Raw genomic sequence first — 22,036 nt, forward strand, 5'->3', positions numbered from 1 at the left:
CACGGGGGCGGGGCCAGGGCTGACAAGTAACTAAAGGCCCCGCTTACCTCCCAGGCTGAGGGACCTTAGTGCTCCTGGGACTCGGACACGCCGTGGAGATGGGCGTTTCCGCAAGGGGCAAGAGCTGCTTGGCGGCCGGCTTGCTGAAGGACCAATTGGCCATCGTCACCGGCGGGGCCACGGGTATCGGAAAGGCCATCACCACCGAGCTCCTGAACCTGGGTACGTGAGCAAGCCCCTGGGCCAGACAACGCAGAGATACCCTGGCATAACCTGGGGTCGGGGTGCCTGGAGCTCCTAGGCACCGCTCGGAGACCTGGACTTGCTAAGCAAAGAAGCTGGAGACGTGGGTGAACTTGAAACCAGAGCGGGGGCGGGGGAGGGGAAGAAGAGAGTCCTTCCTAAGAAACTGTGGGGAAACGTTGAGTAATGAAACCGTTGTTTGTAAGCTAAAGGGAACAGTTAGAATCAAAGATACATTGCCCGAAGTGGGGAATAAGGACACCTTTGGGAACATGCTATGGAAGTATTTGTAGATGTGTGCTTAAAATTAATCCATCTTATGTATTACCTAATGAAGAAACACGGGAAAACTTCATTTCACTTCACTTAATTGTTAAAGGTCTTAACACCCAAGAGACTCCCATCATATATAATCTGCACACAGTTGTTATAATATTTACCCGAACTTGGGGAAAGGGAGGATTTTGCAAGCACATAAACAAGTAAAGAAACCACAAAGGGGAAAATGGACAAGTTTACTTATATGAAGATGTAAATCCTCATTGAATGAAAAAACCATGTAAACAAAGTTTAAAGGCATATGAAAAGAATATGCCAAATTTTTATTTCAAATTTTTATTTTTCCTTCTGGGAATAGAGCCTACCTGGTAACAAGCTAAAAGGAAACAAGAGTTCTCCTAACAGTATAATTGATGCTGTGCTGAAAGTTACACATCCATTTTGATAAATTTAATTCTGTTTAAAAGTCTTGTTTTACCAGGAACCCATGGTGAATCTTTTCAGTGTTTGCTTTGTAAAGCTTTCAGAATGCCCATCAGAATTTCCAAAAGTTGTCTCTATTGGAGATTACTAGATTACAACGTGAACTTGAAAAATAGTTTTCTTTAAGTGCCTTCTTTAGATATGCAGAAGCTCGCTCGTCCCATATAAGTAAAATAATTGTGGTCACGTGGAGACCCTTCTTACTGTTTACCTTTATAAACTCCATTTATTCCACATGTGTATATTGAATGTGGACTTTGTACTAGTGTAACGATTATGGTAGCAACAGGTCCCTATCCTCTGGGGGTGACAGCCAGCGTGTGGGGGAGACTCTTAAGAACAGGTCATTCCAGTGTAACATGGGCTTAAATACTGTGTTAGGGTGAGGACAGGAGTATAGTAGCATGTAGAAGGGACTACCAGCCTCGGCTTGGTGAGGGAGAGAGAGGAGAGTTATCAATATAGTTGTAGTTATCAGTATAGTTTAATTAGAATCTACTGTGTACCTCTGAGAAGTCCAGAGTTGGCAAGGCTTCTTGCTCTATGTGCTCTGAGGCTGCCTTGGCCAGTATTTCTGAAACATTTATATATTTGTCTATGAAAAAAGGGAAGCAGTCTCTTCAGGAGGAGCTAAGACATCAGGCGACAGTGAACACTAAGGTTCATTTTCACTCAGTAAGGTGAATAGACATTCCAGTATGTCATAGCTTAGAATTTGTACTTCGGGAAAACACTGATGGCAGTGTCAGTATGCCCCTGGACGACTATTCCTCTTATAACTCCCTTTCCATTCAATTCTAATTTCACTTCCAGTGTTACCAATTTTTATTTCTTTGTTGTATTTTCATCTTTTTGGACCAGCCCTCTTTGAATCATAGGCTTATCACTGGGAGACCCGGACACAACACGACTGTATTTCTTTGCTGTCTGTGTGTGAATTGAAGAAAGCATGCACGGTGCCCAATCATGGCCAGACATTGAAAGAAGTGACATGATTAGTCACTGATCATGATGTGCATCTGTTATTCAATGGTGATTTGTGGACGGAACAGCTTGTATTTTATACAATTACTCACCATTAATATGTCATGGTAACTGAAGTTTGAACCATGTTGCTGAGGGATTTATGTTGTTCAACTAAGCTTACACAATTGAAATTCGTGTGTGTTAGAGCTGAGCAAAGGAAGGACTGCCTGTGCTGCTATTTCACCTTTTTTGGCCATCACACTGTTGTTCCCACACATTTATTTTTACATAGGTTATAAATCCTACAGTGCATTGTTACCATTTTTACTTTAAACAATCTCCACCTTTTAAAGAGATTTGAATAGGGGTGCCTGGGTGGCTGAGTCAGTTAAGCGTCTGGCTCTTGATTTCAGCTCAGGTCATGAGCTCACGATTCATGGGATCCAAGCCCTTCATCGGGCCCTGCACTCACAGTGCAAAGCCTGCTTGGGATACTCTCTCTCTCCGCCCCATCAAAATAAATAAATAAACATTAAAAAAATAAAAAAAAAGTAAAGAGACTTGAATAGAAAGAAGAAAAGTCTTTGTATTTACTCACATAATTGGCGTTTCTGGTAATTTAGATTTCCATCTGTATCATTGTCCTTCCATCTGAAATACTTCCTTTACTCTTTTAAGTAATACAGGTCTGCTTTAATGCAGCTGTAACATGCTTCCAGCTGTTATATGTGTGAACAGCTCTTCATGTTGTCATCATTTCTGAAAACTGTTTTCACTGGGTCAAGATTTCTGGGTTCCCAAATGCCCACCCTCTGCCCCTCCCCAGTACTTTCGAGCCATTTCCACTGTCTTCTGGCTTGCAATATTTCTGAAAAAGAAGTCTTCTGTCTTCCTTGTCTTTTTGTTCTGTTCTTTTTCTCTGACTGCTTTTAATATTTTTCTCTTTATCACGAATTTGTTTAATTTTGTTGTCAGTGCCATTTCTGGTTCTGTTTTTATTAATTGACTTTTCTCCTCATTATGGGTTCTATCTATCTGCTTCTTTGCATGACTGGTAAAATTTTTGCTGGATGACAGACATTTGAATTTTACCTTGTTCAGTGCTGGCTATTTGTATATTCTTGAGTTTTGTTTTAAGATGCACCTAAGTTACTTAGAAACAGTTTGATATCTTAGGAGAGGCTTGTTGTATGTTAAGTGTTGACCTGAATGGCCTTTAACCTAGGGCTAATTTTGCTTCACTACTGAGGCCATACCCTTCTGCGTATTTTTCCCATTGGCCCTTGAAAGGTTTTGCCTGGTGGGAACACTATTCTCAGTGCTGTGTGAATGTCAGGGTCTGTTGTTTCTGCTCCTTTGGGATGGTTCTTTCCCCAGCCTCAGATAGTTTTTTTCACTCAATGCACTGTTCAGTGCTCAGCTGAATATTTGAGGGAACTCTGCAGATCTCTGGAGTTATTGCTCTGTGACTTATCTTCTCTCTCTGCCCTATGTAACCTAGTTTTGGCCTCTGGGACTCCCATCTTCGTCTCTTCCTGGGCTCTGAATGGTTTCCTCCTCCTCCCTGTGCTGCACCTTGGACACTGTCTCCAGGCGGTAAGCTGGAATGATCATAGGACTCACAGTGTTTGTTTCCACTCTCCGAGATTGCCGCATCATGGTACCCATGTCCTGTGCCTGAAAACCATTGCTGTATATACTTTGTCTAGTTCTTCAGTTGTTTCGGTCTGGAGGGTAAACTTGGTTATTGATGCTCCGTCATAACCAGAAGCAGAAGTCCCGACTCATCTTTTTTTTTTTTTTTTAATCTTTTTTTATGGGAACACGTGAAATATTTCCTAAACATTAGTATTTTTTTTTTTTTAATTTAGACAATCAATGGGGCACTTGAGTGGGTCAGTCGGTTAAGTGTCTGACTTCACCTCAGGTCATGATCTCATGGTTCGTGGGTTCGAGCCCCGCGTCGGGCTCTGTGCTGACAGCTCAGAGCCTGGAGCCTGCTTCTGATTCTGGGTCTCCCTCTCTCTCTGCTCCTCCCCCACTCGTGCTCTGTCTCTCTCTCTCAAAAATAAATAAACATTGAAAAAAAGTTAAAAAAAATTTAGACAACCAGTGAAAGCATATTTACTTGTTCTCTGTTTTCTTTTCAGGGTGTAATGTGGTCATTGCATCTCGTAACTTTGATAGATTAAAATCGACTGCAGAAGAACTGAAAGTCAGCCTGCCCCACACCAACCAGGCTCAGGTCACTCCCATAAAATGCAACATTCGCAAAGAAGAGGAGGTAATACAAATATGTCTATATCATTTATTCATTTATTTTAATTTATAGTAATGGCTTCTAAACCTGTGCTACAGGTGTTCCTATGGTAACTGTCTTAGATGAGGTTAACTAAAAGCAGAGTCTATGAAAGAGATTCTTTTGCCAATGATTTACTGAGTGAATTACGTCCAGAGAAGGAGATGGAGAGAAACAAGATCAGGAAGCAAAGAAAGGATGTGGTCTCAGTGAGATTACCTTTTGTGCCCTTTGCCCTTTAAGTCATTTCTTTAAAAAAAAAATTTTTTTTAATTTTTTAAAGTTTTGTTTATAAGTAATCGTTAATTTCTACACCCAACATTGGGCTCGACCTCACAACCCTGAGATCAAGAGTCACATGCGCTACCAACTGAGCCATCCAGGCACCCCTTTTAAGTCATTTCTTAATGTTGCCATTAACCTATTTTAGTACTATTCATTATTCTGGGTTTACAGCTTACAAATTCAGAAGTGCTTGTATTCAGGAGGCTTGTATTCAGAAGTGATCCAGGCTCTTGGCTAAATCTTGTCATCAGAATTACCAATTTAGTTTTCTGATCTGTGGGTATTATGGTACTCAGAGTTACCATTTCCTGTTACAGACTACAAGTTCTTTCCCTCTCTAGAGCAAGCTATCAGTCCAAGTAGCAAGTGAGGTTATTAACCAGCTTACTTTTAACATTTTTCTTCAGGTGAACAGTTTGATCAAATCCACCTTAGATATTTATGGGAAGATCAATTTTTTGGTCAACAATGGAGGAGGCCAGTTCATGTCTCCTGCAGAACACATCAGTGCAAAGGGATGGCATGCTGTGGTCGAAACCAACTTGACGGGCACTTTCTACATGTGCAAAGCAGGCAAGTATGATCAATAACCCAAAAAAGTCAAAGTGTCCTTATTTAAAGATTATAGAAAATCTTTTTTTTTTTTTTTTTTTTTTTTAAATTTTTTTTTCAACGTTTTTAATTTATTTTTGGGACAGAGAGAGACAGAGCATGAACGGGGGAGGGGCAGAGACAGAGGGAGACACAGAAGCGGAAACAGGCTCCAGGCTCTGAGCCATCAGCCCAGAGCCTGACGCGGGGCTCGAACTCACGGACCGCGAGATCGTGACCTGGCTGAAGTCGGACGCTTAACCGACTGCGCCACCCAGGCGCCCCAAAGATTATAGAAAATCTTGAAAGAGAATTGTTAGAGGCGCAGAAACTCCATATCATCAACATTTACTGCCCTGGTTCATTCCCATACAACACAGGGATGTAAGTTGTTCCCTTTCTGGATAGTAATTTGGCAGTATTTATAATATATGGATATGCTTTGATCTTGTAATTTTATTTCTAGGAATTTGTCATGAGAAAATTATTATGGATCTGTACAAAGATATAGCTACAAAGTTGTCCCTGAAATTTAAAACAAAAACCAAAAAACCTCTCACGCTTTGTTTTAAAGAAATGAATCTGTTATAAGGGCCTGTTCATTAACTTATGAAATCTTCCGGGAGAACACTAGATAGAGTCCACATTCTTTCCAGCTAACAGTTAGCTAGCATACATAACCTTTGGACTGAAAGTCGTGTGTTGGGGTGGTGATGCTCAACTCCTGAAGTTGAGTAACTCAAGGGTTTTCTTGCAAGCTTTCCAAGACATTTTTATGATAAAACCCACAGAACAAGTATAATTCCAACCAAAAGGGTCTTTACCCCAACATGGGTTAGGCTTTATCTTCTTAATATCTCTAAGTCAAAGGCTTGCAGACATTCCCAGCCTTTTTATCTAACCAGCAATATAAAGCTTTATATCAGTTGTGACTAGCTGTTCCAGTGTAGAGACCATGGAAAAAAACAGGAGCTTAAATAAGATAGTTTGTTTCACCCTCATGTAAAAAGTTCAGGTAGGTAGTTAGGGATAACACGGTAGTTCCAGAATCACTGGGGACTGTGATGTGATTTGTAATGAGTGTATGTTTTGGTCTGTCTCCAGTTCCTGGTTCATAGCTCCCATTGGCCCTTGTAATTTCCTGAGCATTAAGTCTTTTGTTATAACACTTGGTCTTCTTGTCTTCAGTACCTGTAATGGCTTTAGGACTGTAAGGGTGAAATGAGTGTCCGTTATTCATAACAAGCCCTGTTCAACCACAACTGAGTATGTTAATGAGGTGACTTTGGGAAATTCCCTAAAGATGGGGTACGAGCTGGTTGGTAGGGAACCAACACTGATTTCTGGGCAGCAGAGAGGGGTGAGGGTCAAATCAGTGACCAGTGGCCAAAGATTTAATCAGTCACAACTCTGTAATGAAAAATCAAAGGATAGGGTTGGTAAATCAGAACATGTGACACCATGCCAGTCTCAAACTCCACAGAATGGAAGCTTCTTTGTTGAGGACCTTGCCCTGTGTATTTCTTCATCTGCCTGTTGGTTCATATCCCTTAATATGCTTTGTAACAAATGGGTAATTTAGTGAGTGAACTAGTTTCCTGAGTTCAAGAGCAGATTAGTCAAATCCAAGGAAGAACTCATAGGAACTTCTGATTTATAGCCAGTTGGTCTGAAGCACAGGTAAATAAACTGTATTTGTGATTGGCATCTGATTCTCTCAAATAGCATGAAGAAATATTCCTGTAATACCCAGGAAAAGTGTCAGGGGAAAAACAATGATGTCAGAGTGCTAACAGAAGCAGAAAGTCTGTGTTAGGGTGATTTAAATAAATTTATTCCCCTTTCTTTTTTTCCTTAATAAGTTTTTTTAGATATTCAGTATGGCACGCAGTGCTTTATTTATTTTCATTTTCAAACTTTTTCTTGGCTATTCATGACCTTTTATTCTTTCAGATGAATTTTATATTCAGGTTTTTTCCTCAAAAATCCTGGTGGGGAATTTGGTTGGAATTGTGTTAAATTTGTCAATAATTTGAAAATAGTTACCATGTTTAAATATTGTCTTTCCATAATGGCATGTCTTCCTTTTTTTTTTTTTCACATTTTACAACTTTATTGAGGTAAAAATATTAAATTAACATTTAAAGTGTAATGTAATCAGCTTTGACAAATGTGTCTACCTGGGAAATTATTACCCTAAAGTAATGAATATATCATAATGGCATGTCTTTCTATTAATAGATACTTATTTTATATTTTTTGGCAAAGATTTGTGGTTTTTGTCATATAGAACTCATATATATTTTTTTAATTAAGGTTATGCTTAGGTATTTTTTTTTTTTAATTTTTTTCAACGTTTTTTATTTATTTTTGGGACAGAGAGAGACAGAGCATGAACGGGGGAGGGGCAGAGAGAGAGGGAGACACAGAATCAGAAACAGGCTCCAGGCTCCGAGCCATCAGCCCAGAGCCTGACGCGGGGCTCGAACTCACGGACCGCGAGATCGTGACCTGGCTGAAGTCGGACGCTTAACCGACTGCGCCACCCAGGCGCCCCTATGCTTAGGTATTTTTGATGACTCTTGCTATTTTGAATGGGCTATTTACCAATTATTTTTCAACTGGATTATTGTTGGTTTATAGAAGAATTATTTTTTCAAGTTGAGCTTGTAACTTTATCTAGCAATTTGTAGCTTTAACAGTTTTTTTTAAATTAGTCTTTTGGGTGTTTTAGACGTACAATCATGTTGTCTAAAAATAAATACTGTATTTCATTGAGTCAAAGATATAGTCAATTCAGAAATGCACCATTTTGTATATCACTAAGAAAGTACAAACAGTGCCATGTGTGTATTAAGAAGCCACCAACTGTAAGACATATCCCAGTTTGAAAAATGTGAAAATAGGGGCACCTAGCTGGCTCAGTCGGTAGAGCACATGACTCTTAATCTCAGGATTAGGAGTTCGAGCCCCATCTTGGGTGATGAGAGTACTTAAAAATAAAATCTAAAAAAATTAATAATGTGAAAATAATATGAAAGAATTGTCTTAGAATTTTAAAAGACTGTATTTTATATCTTCTTTTCTAGTGGCTTTACCTGCTTTTTCTGTCATACTCTATGAATTGGTCAGAACTCACTAGAAAGCATTAAGTAATAATTGGAAGGCACTCTTATTTTTGCCTGAACTTTTAATAGGAGGGTCTTGAATTGTTCTCTGGCCTTTACATTCTAAAAATTAGATTTCTGGGGCACTTGGGTGGCTCAGTCGGTTAAGTGTCCAACTTCAGTTCAGATCATGATCTTGGGGTTCCTAAATTCAAGCCCCATGTCAGGGTCTGTGCTGACAGCTCAGAGCTTGGAGCCTGCTTCAGATTCTGTGTCACCCTCTCTCTCTCTCTCTGCCCTCCCCGCTTGTACTCTGCCTCTCTCTCTCTCCCCCTCAAAAATAAATAAACATTTAAAAAAATAAATAAATATCATTAAAAATTAGGTTTCTGTTAAAGCTAGTCTTGAGGGAACATCTCTGGCGTTGTCTTGATTTATATGAATGGACTTGATGGCTAAATATCAAATGGGGCTTCAAAAAGGTAAAATACTTAAAGAATGAAGTTAAAGGATAGAATAGAAAAGGATACGACTCATATCTAGAAACTACAAAACGTTGCTGCCAGAAATGAAAGAAGATGAAAATAAATGGGAAAACATTTGATGTTTGTGAATTAGAAAATACAATATTGTTAAGATGGTAGTTTTTCCCAAGTTGATCTGTAGGTTCAGTGCAGTCTCTATTATTTTTGCAGAAATTGACAAACAGATCCTAAAATACACGTGGAAGTTCAAAGGACTCAGAACAGCCAGAAATAACGAAATTTTTAGAAATTTTCAAAATTTTTCGGAAATAACGGTTTTGCAACAGAGGAAAGTTGGAGGACTTCTACTTCTTGGTTTCAAGACAGTGTGGTACTAGCATAAGGCTAGATGCATAGATCATTGGGACAGATTTGACAGTCCAGAAATAAATCCTTATATTTGTGGTCAAACCGTTATATTTATGATTTTTGCCAAAGGGACCGAGGCATTTGTTTGGGGAAATGATAGTCTTTTCAACAGATGGTGCTTGGACAGTCGGATATGCACATACAAGAAAAAGACCCTTACTTCACACCATAAGTGAAAGCAAACCCAAAGTGCAAAATGGACCGTGGGCCTAAAAGCAAAAAGTAAAATTTTGTAACTTTTAGAAGCAAACAAAGGACAAAATCTTTATGACCTTGGTTTAAGCAATGAGTCCTGAGATACGCCACCCAAAATACCATGCATAAGGTGAAAAAAACTGATGAGCTGGACTTAATCAGAATTACACGTGTGTGCTTCAAAAGATAACATTAAGAAAATGAAAAGATAAGCCATAAACTGGGAGAAGAGATTTCCAAATCACATATCTGATAAAGAACTTGTATCCAGAATGTAAAAAGAATTCTTAGAATTCAATGTTAAGAAAACAAACCAATTAAAAAATGTGCAAAAGATTTAAATAGATATTTCACCAAAGAATATATATAAATGATGAACAAGTACATCAGAAGATTCTCAACACCATTAGTCCTTAGGGAAATGCCAGTCAAAAGCTCAGTGAAGGGCACCTGGGCGGCTCCGTTGGTTAAGTGTGTTACTTCGTCTCAGGTCATGATCTCATGGTTTATGGGTTCCAGCCCCGCATCGTGCTCGGTGCTGACAGCTCAGAGCCTGGTGCCTTCTTCAGATTCTGGGTCTCCCTCTCTCTCTCTCTCTCTCTCTGCTCCTCCTCCACTTTTGCTCTGTCTCTGTCTCTGTCTCTCTCTCTCTCAGAAATAAATAAAAGCATTAAAAAAAATCTCAGTGAAATATCCCTTCATACCCATTAGAATGGCTGTAATCAGAAAGTTAGACAATAACAGTGTGCAGAAACTGGAACCCTCATGTATTTCTGGTAGGAATGTAAAATGGTGGAGACACCGGAAAATAGTCTGGCAGTTTCTTAAAAAGTTAAACCTACAGTTACCATATGATATGACCCAGCACTTCCACCCAAGAGAAATAAAAACATATGTCCACATAAAGGTTTGTATTCATAATCACCTCAAAGTGGAAACAATCCAAACGTTCATCAGCTGGTGAATGGATAAATGAAATATGGCATATCCATTCAATGGAATACTATTCGGCAAGAAAAGTTAACTCTTGACACATGTTACAGCCTGGATGAAGCTCACAAACATTATTCTAAGTGAGAGAAGCCAGACAAAAAAGACCACATATTGTGTGTTTTCCTTTATACGTAATATTCAGAAAAGGCAAATTTATATAAACAGAAAGTAGATGAGGGTTTGCTTGGGGATGGCTTGAACTGCAAAAAGCTACCAAGGAACTTTTGGGGGGTAATGGAAATATTCTAAAATTGGATTGTGATGGTGGTTCCATGACTCTGTATATTATTAAAAGTCTTGAAGTTGTACACGTGAAGTGGATGAATTTTGTGATCCCTACATTATGCCCAATCAGGCTTTTTATAAAAAGGAAATGGAAATTAAAAATTTTAAAATAAAAAGCAACATGCTGGGACAGGGGATGAGAGTCACACGTTTGTCACTGGTCTTTTTCCTGCAGTTTACAGCTCGTGGATGAAAGAACATGGAGGGTCTATTGTCAATATCATTATCCTTACTAAGAATGGACTCCCGGGATTTGTGTAAGCACACACATACATATATGTATATTTTTCTATATCTTTGGGTTTTGTCTTCTGAATAGGGGGGAGTAGGGTGGAGAAAACTTCATAAGTCACGATCCTTAATCCTTTAATAAGTTTCAATCTCAATACTTAGCTATTCCCTTTATTTGAATGTTGAAAATGTACTTCCAAAAAATTTCCATCCATATGAGACTTGCCAGATTTACCAACAAAAGAAAAACAGATGCTCCATTACATTTTTTATTATAAGTCTGTTCCAAATATTGCATGGGGCATCTTTATGCTAAAGTTTTGTTGTTGTTGTTGTTGTTGCTGTTGTTGTTGTTATTTATCTGAAATTCAAATTTAACGGAATGTTCTATATTTTATCCAGTAACCCTTATCCAGATGTCGCTAAACTGGTCATCATTTTCTGGAGACATCTTTTTTTGTTAACGTGTGGAAATAAAACTAATCTAGGCTAATTTAGATTAGAATACTGTGAATATGCCTATTCATTTTTAGACAGAACTGCTGAATTGTTACTCCATAGTGGAATTTGACATATTTCACTCTTATTCTGATTTTGGTAAAATATTATGTTGGAAACTGATTTTTTTTTAATTTTTTTTTCAACGTTTTTAATTTTTATTTTTGGGACAGAGAGAGACAGAGCATGAGCGGGGGAGGGGCAGAGAGAGAGGGAAACACAGAATCGGAAACAGGCTCCAGGCTCCGAGCCATCAGCCCAGAGCCTGACGCGGGGCTCGAACTCACGGACCGCGAGATCGTGACCTGGCTGAAGTCGGACGCCTAACCGACTGCGCCACCCAGGCGCCCCTGATTTTTTTTTTTTTTTTTAAAGTCCATCAATGAACTAATTTCCTGTACTGGCTCAGTAGATTCTTTCATAATAATCTAAAAGGACATCCACATAGAACAAAGAGAAAAACAATGTGCTAGGAAGCTACTTGAAGACCACACGTTTAGCAGGTAAAAAGTCTGGTTTAGAAAAAAATTCGTTTTGCTGATTTCCTTCATATCTTTTATAAGTTCTGAATCCTTCCATTTTTTTATGAAAAAAAATTTTATTTTCCAACATAGAATGTTTTATAAAGTAGGTCTATCTTAGTGTTATAAAAACATGCATGCTCGTTTTGATATATATACAAAACTGCATAAGGTACAAAGTTGAATGCTCTATCTTTTCTCATCCCGGAAAAAAACCTTTTAACTAAGTAAGACAGTGATCTGAATTCCTTTATTATTAGTCCATCATCTGTAATCTATAGGGTGATGTTTTGGTATTGCGGGAAAATTCTGTTTTCCATCGTGATTTTTGCAACCACTGGTGATTCTTACCTGAATCACTTATTACGTTAATGGTGGGGCAATGTTAATTTTTCTGATTTCATAATTGCTTCTATATTTATTAGCTGGTAATTCATAAAAAGACTTCTTTGCAATAGCCATTCCTTCCTTATCTGTATATTTATTGCAATTATCATTATTATCATTAAATTTTTTGGTATACCACTATGGACTTATGGACTTATTTTCAAATTCCTCTTTCCAAATGCACATATTATCTCAAAGTTAATAGAAATTTATATTGTTTCTACATTTCGCTATTATAAATAATTCTGCAGTGAATAACACTGTACATATTTGTTTCATATTTGTGGAGTTATATGTTTACCATACATTCTGGAAGATGGATTGCTGGGTGAAGGTGAAAGGTAAATGCTTTTAGGTATTTCCAGGGGCTCCTGGGTGGCTCAGTCGGTTAAGCGTCTGACTTCAGCTTAGGTCATGATCTTGCTGTTCTTGGGTTCAAGCCCTGAGTTGGGCTCTGTGCTGACAGCTCAGAGCCTGGAGCCTGCTTTCAATTCTGTGTCTCCCTCTCTCTGACCCTCCCCCATTCTCTCTCTCTCTCTCTCTCTCTCTCTCTCTAAAATAAAACATTTAAAAAACTCAAAAAGAAAAACAAAGCTCCTAGGTATTTCCAAATTTCTTTCCAGTTTGCACTCCCACCAGCAAAATATGAGTGCGCATGTTCCCTAGAGCCTCACCCAAAACCTGTGTTAACAACTTCCGGACAACTCTGATAGGCAAGAAATGATCTTCTCAATGGAGCACCTTTTGATTTATTGAAAGGCTATCTGGATATCTTGTGTGTGTGTTTGAACTGCCTCCTTGGCACATTTTTCTTAATGTTGCCTAAGACGTTACATTTTTTCTGTTACATCTATGTGGGGGAGTTTAGCTTGACCTGCTGATCTTCTGGGTGATTGTTCATGATTACAAGGGCAAAAGATTAGCCAAAAAACTAACTCCCATTTCGCATGGGTAGACAGTTTGTAGCCCAAATGCCCATCTGCGGGTGAATGAATCCGCCAATTGTAGTCTATCTATGTAACAGACTACTACTTGGAAATAAGAGCAAATGAGCTATTAGCTCAGGCAACAACATGGAGGAATCCCAAAATAATTATTCTGAGTGAAAGAAGCCAAGTGAAAAAGAGCATATACTGTATGGTTTTATGTGTGTAAGTTGCAGAAGCATTTGAAACATTTGTTAGTGCTCTATTCACTGACAGTTGTACATCCTCCTGCCTCCTATTTATAAATGACAGGAAGAAAATGAAGCAATGTGACAGCCTTCAAGGCAGTTTATTACTTGTAATCTGTTCCCACACAGACTGCAAGAGGTTTCAGATATTACCTGATACAGAAATTGGTCATTGAAAGAGGATGTGAGCTTGTCATGGAAATGGTAAAATATAATTTCACTCAACTCCTAGTTCAGATAAATGCCAGTCCCTCTCGGTGTTTCCTTTAGCAGAAGAGTGACTGGAACAGCACTTCATGTGACACAGTCATCACTCCAAAGCTGAATTGTCCAGCATCTGTTCTGTCCTGATGGGGATTCACTAATATCTGTCTCTGATTTTCCACCTCTGTCTCTCATTCTAGCGGCTTTCTCTCTTGGGCACCTACCAGTTTCTTTCTTTCTTTTTAAAAAAATGTTTTAAATGTTTACTTATTTTTGAGAGAGAGAGAGAGAGAGAGAGAGAGAGAGAGAGAGAGACAGAGCATGAGTGGGGGAGGGGCAGAGAGAGAGGGAGACACAGAATCCAAAGCAGGCTCCCGGCTGTGCTGACAGCCTCAGAGCCCGACATGGGGCTTGAACTCATGACCTGTGAGATCATGACCTGAGCTGAAGTCAGATGCTTAACTGACTGAGCCACCCAGGTGCTCCGGGCACCTACCAGTTTCTGAACATCTGCCACTTGTTTCTTCAGGGGCTCACTGTAACTGCTGAGCCGTTTTCTATGAGGAGGTCACCTCATGTGGTGACCCTGGTGATCAGGGGGCTGAGTGCAAGGGGACAAACACCTCTAGTCCTCCTCAAAGGAAAGAGTCAGGACTCGGTTGTGCTTCTATAGAAGCATGTCTGTTCCTGCCCCTGTCTCTTGCTCCTGGTGTTTTCAATTTCAATTATCTGTCCCAGCTGAGTGTTGCAATTGGGCCCCTCCTCGCACTGGTGGCAGTAGACGGGACACGGGAACGTGTTCTGTAGATGCACCCTGGACTGCTGGATTCAGTAGCAACAGAAGTTATGGCCCCATTGGGTAGTTGTGGGATCACTTGGGTAATTCCGACCAAGTAAGTTGGCTTCTGCATGGAGTCCCGCCAGGGTTGCTGCGGACAACACTGGAACAGAGATAGGTTTTCTTCAAGAAGGTTGGGCTCTGTAGGTCTTTAGTGAGAAGTGGATATACCCCCGGGTCTCACACACTTGGTTCTGAGGACCTGGTAAGTAGAAATTCTAAGCAACATTATATCTGTACTTTATGCATAAGATCCCATATGGATGCAGGCCTAAATATTTTGCACTTCCTTTCTGGAAATATATTAAAATTTATTTAAATTTTGGGGTGTCTAGAAAGCCTATTGATACTATTTCTAGCCCGATGTATGAATTTCTTATCCCTTATAATCTAAAATTGATTTAAAGAATAACCCCATTTGTGGGGTGCCTGGGTGGCTCAGTTGGTTGAGTGTCCAACTCTTGAATTTGGCTCAGGTCATGATCCCAGGGTCATGGGATCAAACCCTGCATCAGGCTCTGCACTGAGCCTGGAGCCTGCTTGAGATTCTCTCTCTGTCTCCCTCTGTCCTTTTCCCCTGCTTGCGTCCACTCTTTCTCTCTCTTTCAAAAACAAAAACAAAAACAAAAAACCCAAAAAAACAAAAAACAAAACCCACACATTTGTAACCCTTAAAATTACCAATTTGTTAGTTTTTCTATGTAATAAAAAGATCTTCAAAATATTTCTCTTACGGTCATGGTGTTTTGGAGGATGTTATGTGTGCCTATAATGTAAGATTTGTTTGACCATCAGATAACTGTGTTTTGGCTTTAACATTGAAGGACCCTCCTCCTTCCCCATGTTCAGAAAAAGGATCAAAAAGACAGACTCAACAAGAATATATCTGTGGGGCTCTGACAGGTCATTGGCACATCCGTCAGTTAACGAGAGAAACAGCAGAAGCTGGTTATAATTTTTATGTTTTGTCTTCTAAAGGCACAGTGGAGCTGCCAGAGAAGGTGTTTATAACCTCACCAAAACCTTAGCTGTGGAATGGGCCAGCAGTGGAATAAGGATCAACTGTGTTGCCCCTGTAGGTAAACGTTCCATATGAAAGCTATTGACAACTTGTTCTCTTCTGATTCCATTTGTGTTGTTGATAGACGTATTTGTTAATACTCATGTATACTAGAAAAGATTGGTTTTTAAAAATACATAAAATCAGGGGCACCTGGGTGGCTCAGCCAGTTAAGCATCTGACTTCGGCTTGGATCAGGATCTCACGGCTGTGAGTTTGAGCCTCGCGTCGGGCTCTGTCCTGACAGCTCAGAGCCTGGAGCCTGCTTCGGATTCTGGGTCTCCTGTCTCTCTCTTCCCCTTCCCAGCTCATGCTCTGTCTCTCTCTCCTTCAAAAATAAATAAACATTAAAAAAAATTTTTTTTTAAAATAGATAAAATCAGAAAGAAGCATTCTTTGATCTACAACCAGATTGTCAAGAAGGTTAAATTAAGCCAATGATTCTCATTCTTGACAATATATTAGAATTATCTATGAAATGTTGAAAAACTAGCAATATGTACACTTGACTCCAAACTATGGAATCCAGGCATTGGTATTTTTAAAAGCCACCTAGGAAATTCAAATGCACAGTGAAGATTGAGAACCACTGCTTTAAAGAACAAATTTTGCCAGATTATTTTGTTATTTCTTGGTATATCATTAATTCGTCACAAGGAGAGAGAGAAAAATCTGAAGTCTAATTCAAGTTAAAGATTGTTTAGAAGTCGAGAGAAAATTTCTCAGCAACATGCTGTAAATTATAGGGGGGAAAATCACTATATGCTCAAATCACAATATGTTCAATTTCATTTTTTATGTGTGTGAAATAAGATATAGCTTAAGCTTCCCTGGGTATTACATACCGGCTATGTACTTTAAGAGAGATATCATGTGAAATATCTCACTCATCTGGCAAAACTCAGCCTAAATCCACTTCTCTGTGATGTCTCTTGTTGTTTTTCTAAGATAGTAATCATCCCTATATACAAAACTATAACATCTGTGGTTATAATATCTACAGACCTGTCCATATATCTATAGATATTGTTATCCATGCTACTGGGTGGGAACTAAGCAAGAACTGACTTGAAGTGAGTAGAGAAATCTCATCTTTAACAAATTGCAGGCTCCTAGCCATAAATTTCATATGTCTTCAGTCCTTCACAGCTGACATCACCTTACCCGTATTACACTCAAGTATTTGCAGGACAAAATTCATTACAGTTTCATTCTTCCTGTTGATATCTTCGAATACTGGCCCCCAGAAGTGCATTTCTTGAAAACATTTAATAGTATGTTAGTGTTACAAAGTCACATATATCTCCAGAAGATGTTTTTAGGTTAAATGTCTAAACCTTAATACTTCTAGAAGGTTTTATCCTCTTTAAATAAAAGTTCCAAATTGTTTCATTGGAAACCAGTACAGTGCCCCATTATCATTTGGAGTAATGAATACCGCCAAAACCCTTTGGTTTCCTCCCTCACTCCTGTAACCTCTGCTGTAGTGATGGATTCATAACCAATAGCTTTATTGTGTGTTATACAGTTTTTGAGTAATTTTCTTGGCTTTATAAACCCTTGAAAGCTAGTAAAGCTAAATAAAAGAATTCAAAAAAAATTAAAATTTTGGTTTATTTATACTGGATTCAAATATTTTATTTGTGACTTCACTGTAGAGAAAACCCATGAAAATACTGTATTTTCTAAGTCTCACATAACCATAGCCTAGGCTTCTGTTATAAAACAGAGGTTTAGCAGAAGATAGACTCCCCTGTCCCGCTGTTCCTAGTTAAGTGCCTGTCTGATCTATTCACACAGTTATGTTTTTAGAAAGCAAGTCTTCTCAGAAAAAATCTAGGGCTTGTCTGGTTATTAAGGGAGAGGAGGTCACAAAGTGAGTATTCAGATAATCCATTTGTAACATGGTAGCTGCACTTCTTTGACAATATTGAGAAAAATTAATATTAGAGATGTTGACTTTTCTGTAAAAATTAACCCACTTACTTTTTGGCATTGGGCAATAGACTGCCTTGATGTCTTTGAGATTAAAATTTAGTTTTATGTGCTTTATTTTGTCTCATTTTATTCTTTTTTTTTTTAATGTTTATTTATTTTTGATACAGAGAGAGACAGAGCATGAATGGGGGAGGGTCAGAGAGAGGGAGACACAGAATCTGAAACAGGCTCCAGGCTCTGAGCTGTCAGCACAGAGCCCGACGCGGGGCTCGAACTCACGGACTGCGAGATCATGACCTGAGCCGAAGTCGGCCGCCCAACCGACTGAGCCACCCAGGCGCCCCTTGTCTCATTTTATTCTTAAACATAGGGCGTCATTTATTCCCCGACTGCTGTTGACAACTATGGTCCTTTGGCAGAAGACGTTTTTGCTGCGTGCTTTGAGAGAATCCCAGCTAAGCGAATTGGAATTCCTGAGGAGGTAATGTATATTTCTAATAATATTGATTCTAATTACTTTTTTTTTTAACGTTTTTATTTATTTTTGAGACAGAGAGAGACAGAGCATGAATGGGGGAGGGGCAGAGAGAGAGGGAGACACAGAATCGGAAGCAGGCTCCAGGCTCTGAACCGTCAGCCCAGAGCCCGATGCGGGGCTTGATCTCATGGACCGTGAGATCGTGACCTGAGCTGAAGTCGGACACTTAACCGACTGAGCCACCGAGGCGCCTCTAATTACTTTTTTTTTAAAGTGATCTCTTTACCCAACAGAGGGCTCGAACTTACAACCCTAAGATCAAGAGTTGCATGATCCACTGACTGAGCCAGCCAGCCAACCCCCAATTACTTTCTTTTATACTTTGGAAATTTGTAACATTTGGTGTCCTTTTTACACAGTCTGGTTGGCTGATAGACATGAGTGCTCCCGTTGCTACCAGACCATTTCCCCTGTTATTTTCTGGCTCCCTGCTTTGCACGCCCACAGAATAAAGATCCTGATCTTTATTCAGGATTGAACGCAGTGTGAATTAAGAACAGCATGGTCTTAATGTTTCATTGCACTTTTCAGCTGTATTATTTTATCACATGTTCTTTGTTGGTACCCAGGACCCTAAGCAAAGCCAGATGATTATGGCTATGTGAAGTTCCATATGTGCTTTCTCTAAGGGCCATATTTAAGTATGTAGAAATCAGTAGCTTATTAAAGGCCAGCAATATCTCAAAATATAGTCTTAAAAACACAGTCTTAAAATATAGTGAAAAAAAGGATGCCTTTCCTGCAATAATAGGAAAAACAGAAGTACCTGGTGTAAACTTAGCTGTAAACAAAAAGAAATGTATTACTAAAAAACAGAAAAAAATGAATAAACAGAGACATGTCCTATTCCTCAATGGAGAGAATCAATTTTATTAAAATCAGGTTTCCCTTTGTATGTTGACCGATGGTAGCTACACTTGCGGTGAACATAGCGTAGCAGACGGAATTGTCAAATACAAGGTCATACGCCTGAAGCTAATGTAACATTGTGTGTCAACTCTACTTCACTTTTTTTTAAGTTTATTTATTTTGAGAGAGGGAGAGAGAGAGCACGCGAGTACTAGTGGAGGAGGGGCAGAGAGAGGGAGAAAGAGAATCTCAAGCAGGCTCTGCACCGTCAGCATGGAGCCTGATGCGAGACTCAAACTTAAGAACCGTGAGATCATGACCTGAGCCAAAACCGAGAGTCGGTTGCTTAACTGACTGAGCCACCCGGGCGCTCCTGTACTTCAATTTAAAAAAACAATGGTAAAAAAATAAAAGTGAATAAAATCAAGCTTCCCTAAATTAATGTATAAGTTTAATGTAGTTTCAGAATTCAACACACCAATTCTAAAGTTTGTCTAGAAAAATATTTATGCAAAACAGCCAAAAAATGTTTTGAAAAAATAATGGAGGGGATTTGACCTTCCCAATGTCAAAACATACTATAATGCTATACTTATATACAATATCTGGTATTGGCACGGGAACAGATTAAAGTTAGTAGAACAGAATGCACTCTTATGGGGCGCCTGGGTGGCTCAGTCGGTTAAGCGTCCGACTTCGGCTCAGGTCATGATCTCACGGTCCGTGAGTTCGAGCCCCGCGTCAGGCTCTGGGCTGATGGCTCAGAGCCTGGAGCCTGTTTCCGATTCTGTGTCTCCCTCTCTCTCTGCCCCTCCCCCGTTCATGCTCTGTCTCTCTCTGTCCCAAAAATAAATACACATTTAAAAAAATAATAAATAAATAAAGTTAGTGGAACAGAATACACTCTTATATCAGTACCATGTATACACGAGGAGTTTATAAGGAGAAAGTAACATTGCACATCTGTGAGGAAAGGATTGACCGTTTAGCAGAAGTTTTACAATTGGCTGTTTAACTAGAAATAAATTAGGCTGGGGTGCCTGAGTGGCTCTGTCCATTAAGGGTCTGACTCTTGATTTTGGCTCAGGTCATGATCCCATGGTCGGGGGATCAAGCCCCACGTAGGGCTCTGTGCTGAGGCTGCAGCCGACTTGTGATTCTCTCTTTCTGCCCCTGCTGCGCTTGCACGTGTGCATGTGTGTGTGCTCTCTCTCCCTCTCCCGAAATAAGTAAACATTAAAAAAAGAAATATAGTAGGCCTCCTATCTTGTATCACATAGAAAATCATTTTCAGATATATTAAAACGCTAAATATAAGAGTAAAACCATAAAACTCTTAAAAGAGTTTTCTAATTCCTAAACTAGCTTTCATTGTCGTTTTGATGTATATTTTTTCAGAAGTTTACTACGCATACACAGAAATACCTGTATTTATTGACTTTTTTTTACAAAATGGGATTCTACTGTGTGTGTTTTTCTGCAGCTTGCTAAGGATAGATCATGATATATTTAATTAGGCTCCATTGTTGCACATTTAGATTCCATTTATATTTTCAGCATTGTGGTAATTCTTCAGTGAACATCCTTAAACACACACATGCACTCTTATGTGAGAAGTAACTTTTCTAGAATTCCTGAAGTAAAATAGTTTTGCATATTCAGTTTTTGGGAGGTACTGTTAAATCAGACATTTCATGAGCCGTTGTAAACAAGGTGTTCGTATTTCTATTCTGAAAACTAAGAGGGGTTTAAGGATTTTAATCAAGGAGATGATATGGTTAAATTTTCATTGGACAGGACATTTCCCTTCACTTATATGAACTATATTATCTATATTTACGGCACAGAAATCAAAATTGAGAAATTTAAGAAATACTGATCAGTTCATTTAAAATAATAAAGGCATTACGTGATAACATGAATGATATTTTTAATAAAAAATTGCTGTATTTTAAAAAGCAAAGGAAAACCATTTTTTGTATTTGCTTTACACTTTTACAAATTTCTTTAACGTATGGCTTCATAGAATACAACTGGACTCTTATCTGCACGTGCATTTGATATGTTGGCAATATGTTGTTTTGTTTAAAGCATATGAAGAAAATGCAACTTCATGTACATGTACAGTTGGAAAAGGAAGGAGCATTTTAATGGACCTTTCAGATAATTGTGGATATTCTTCTTTGATGTTTGACGAGTGTCTGTTTCTTAAAGATAGGTTGCAATGTGCCATCAATCTCAAACCATGTGAGTGAATCTTTTATACTCTGTTACATTAAAATCCATTAGTCTTTCTTGCACTTTGGGACTTTCAGCCACACACGATTTTTATAACATCAGTTATTGGCATCAGTTTTGGTAAAAAACTGGTTCACTGAGTTATGGAGATCTTCTGGATGTCGACACGCAATCCATTATATCAAAAAAATCCCTTACACAAAAGATCACGTTTGTTAATATCACCACTGATCTCTTCAGAAAAATCTTGAAGTGTTAGGAAATTGTCAAGCTCATGTTGACACGTGCAAGTTTTCCAAAATCCTCATTTTCACTCGAAAGCTCAGATCTTATTATTGACAACAAACATGAAAAAACAACGTTGTCTTCCTTTGAAGAGACATTCTCACTTTGTTCATTTTTGGGAAAAAAAAAAAAAAAAGGCTGCCAAATACCCCAGCAGGAATTACCGTAGCGTGTTAGTCATTTATCCCAGTGAAAAATTGTATTTCATGAAGAGAGTGACTAGTTCAGATCACAACTCTTCTACTTCCACTGCGGTAGAGAAGCTTAATGAGTAATTCCCATGTTATAACGCAGGATATTAAGAAGGCATGTACCCACTGGTTGAGATTCATATGATGAATAAATTCTGCTGCTTCATCAAAGATATTCTAAAGTGAAACAGGCCTTTCCCCCCATGTGTACTTGCCGGTGAAGAATATAATGACCACTACTAGCCTAGGGACCTGGTTCCTCTTTGTATCCCTGCCATGATTTGCTGATTTCTGAGCTGAGGCTCCAGGAGTTTTTCCCACCACCGCTTTGGCACCATTAATGCAAATGTCAACACAGTGAAAAAGACAAATGAAGAGTTAGTGTTATAACAAAAACAGTTTTGTCCTTGCAAAGCACCTGAAAAGGTCTTAGGTATGCCCAGGGTTTTGCTGACCATACTTTGA

The 22,036-nt window shown here is 38.9% G+C and overlaps 1 protein-coding gene across 3 annotated transcripts in view; it reads left to right on the plus strand.

Annotated features, from left to right (window-relative positions):
• The first annotated feature begins 23 nt into the window (after positions 1 to 23).
• PECR (peroxisomal trans-2-enoyl-CoA reductase) overlaps positions 24 to 22,036 on the plus strand; it is a 38,204-nt gene continuing 16,191 nt past the window's right edge. Inside the window, exons 1-6 of one of the 3 annotated variants that reach the window (XM_058705787.1) lie at positions 24 to 222; positions 4,122 to 4,255; positions 4,963 to 5,128; positions 10,795 to 10,876; positions 15,451 to 15,547; positions 17,841 to 17,951. In XM_058705787.1, coding sequence (XP_058561770.1) covers positions 99 to 222; positions 4,122 to 4,255; positions 4,963 to 5,128; positions 10,795 to 10,876; positions 15,451 to 15,547; positions 17,841 to 17,951 — 714 coding nt within the window. In that variant the 5' untranslated portion in view covers positions 24 to 98. The remainder of the gene's footprint in view (positions 223 to 4,121; positions 4,256 to 4,962; positions 5,129 to 10,794; positions 10,877 to 15,450; positions 15,548 to 17,840; positions 17,952 to 22,036) is intronic. The other 2 variants (XM_058705803.1, XM_058705795.1) reach the window with 2 other exon arrangements.

The sequence above is a fragment of the Neofelis nebulosa genome, chromosome 2 (genome assembly GCF_028018385.1).
Source record: "Neofelis nebulosa isolate mNeoNeb1 chromosome 2, mNeoNeb1.pri, whole genome shotgun sequence".
Lineage (NCBI taxonomy): Eukaryota > Metazoa > Chordata > Mammalia > Carnivora > Felidae > Neofelis > Neofelis nebulosa.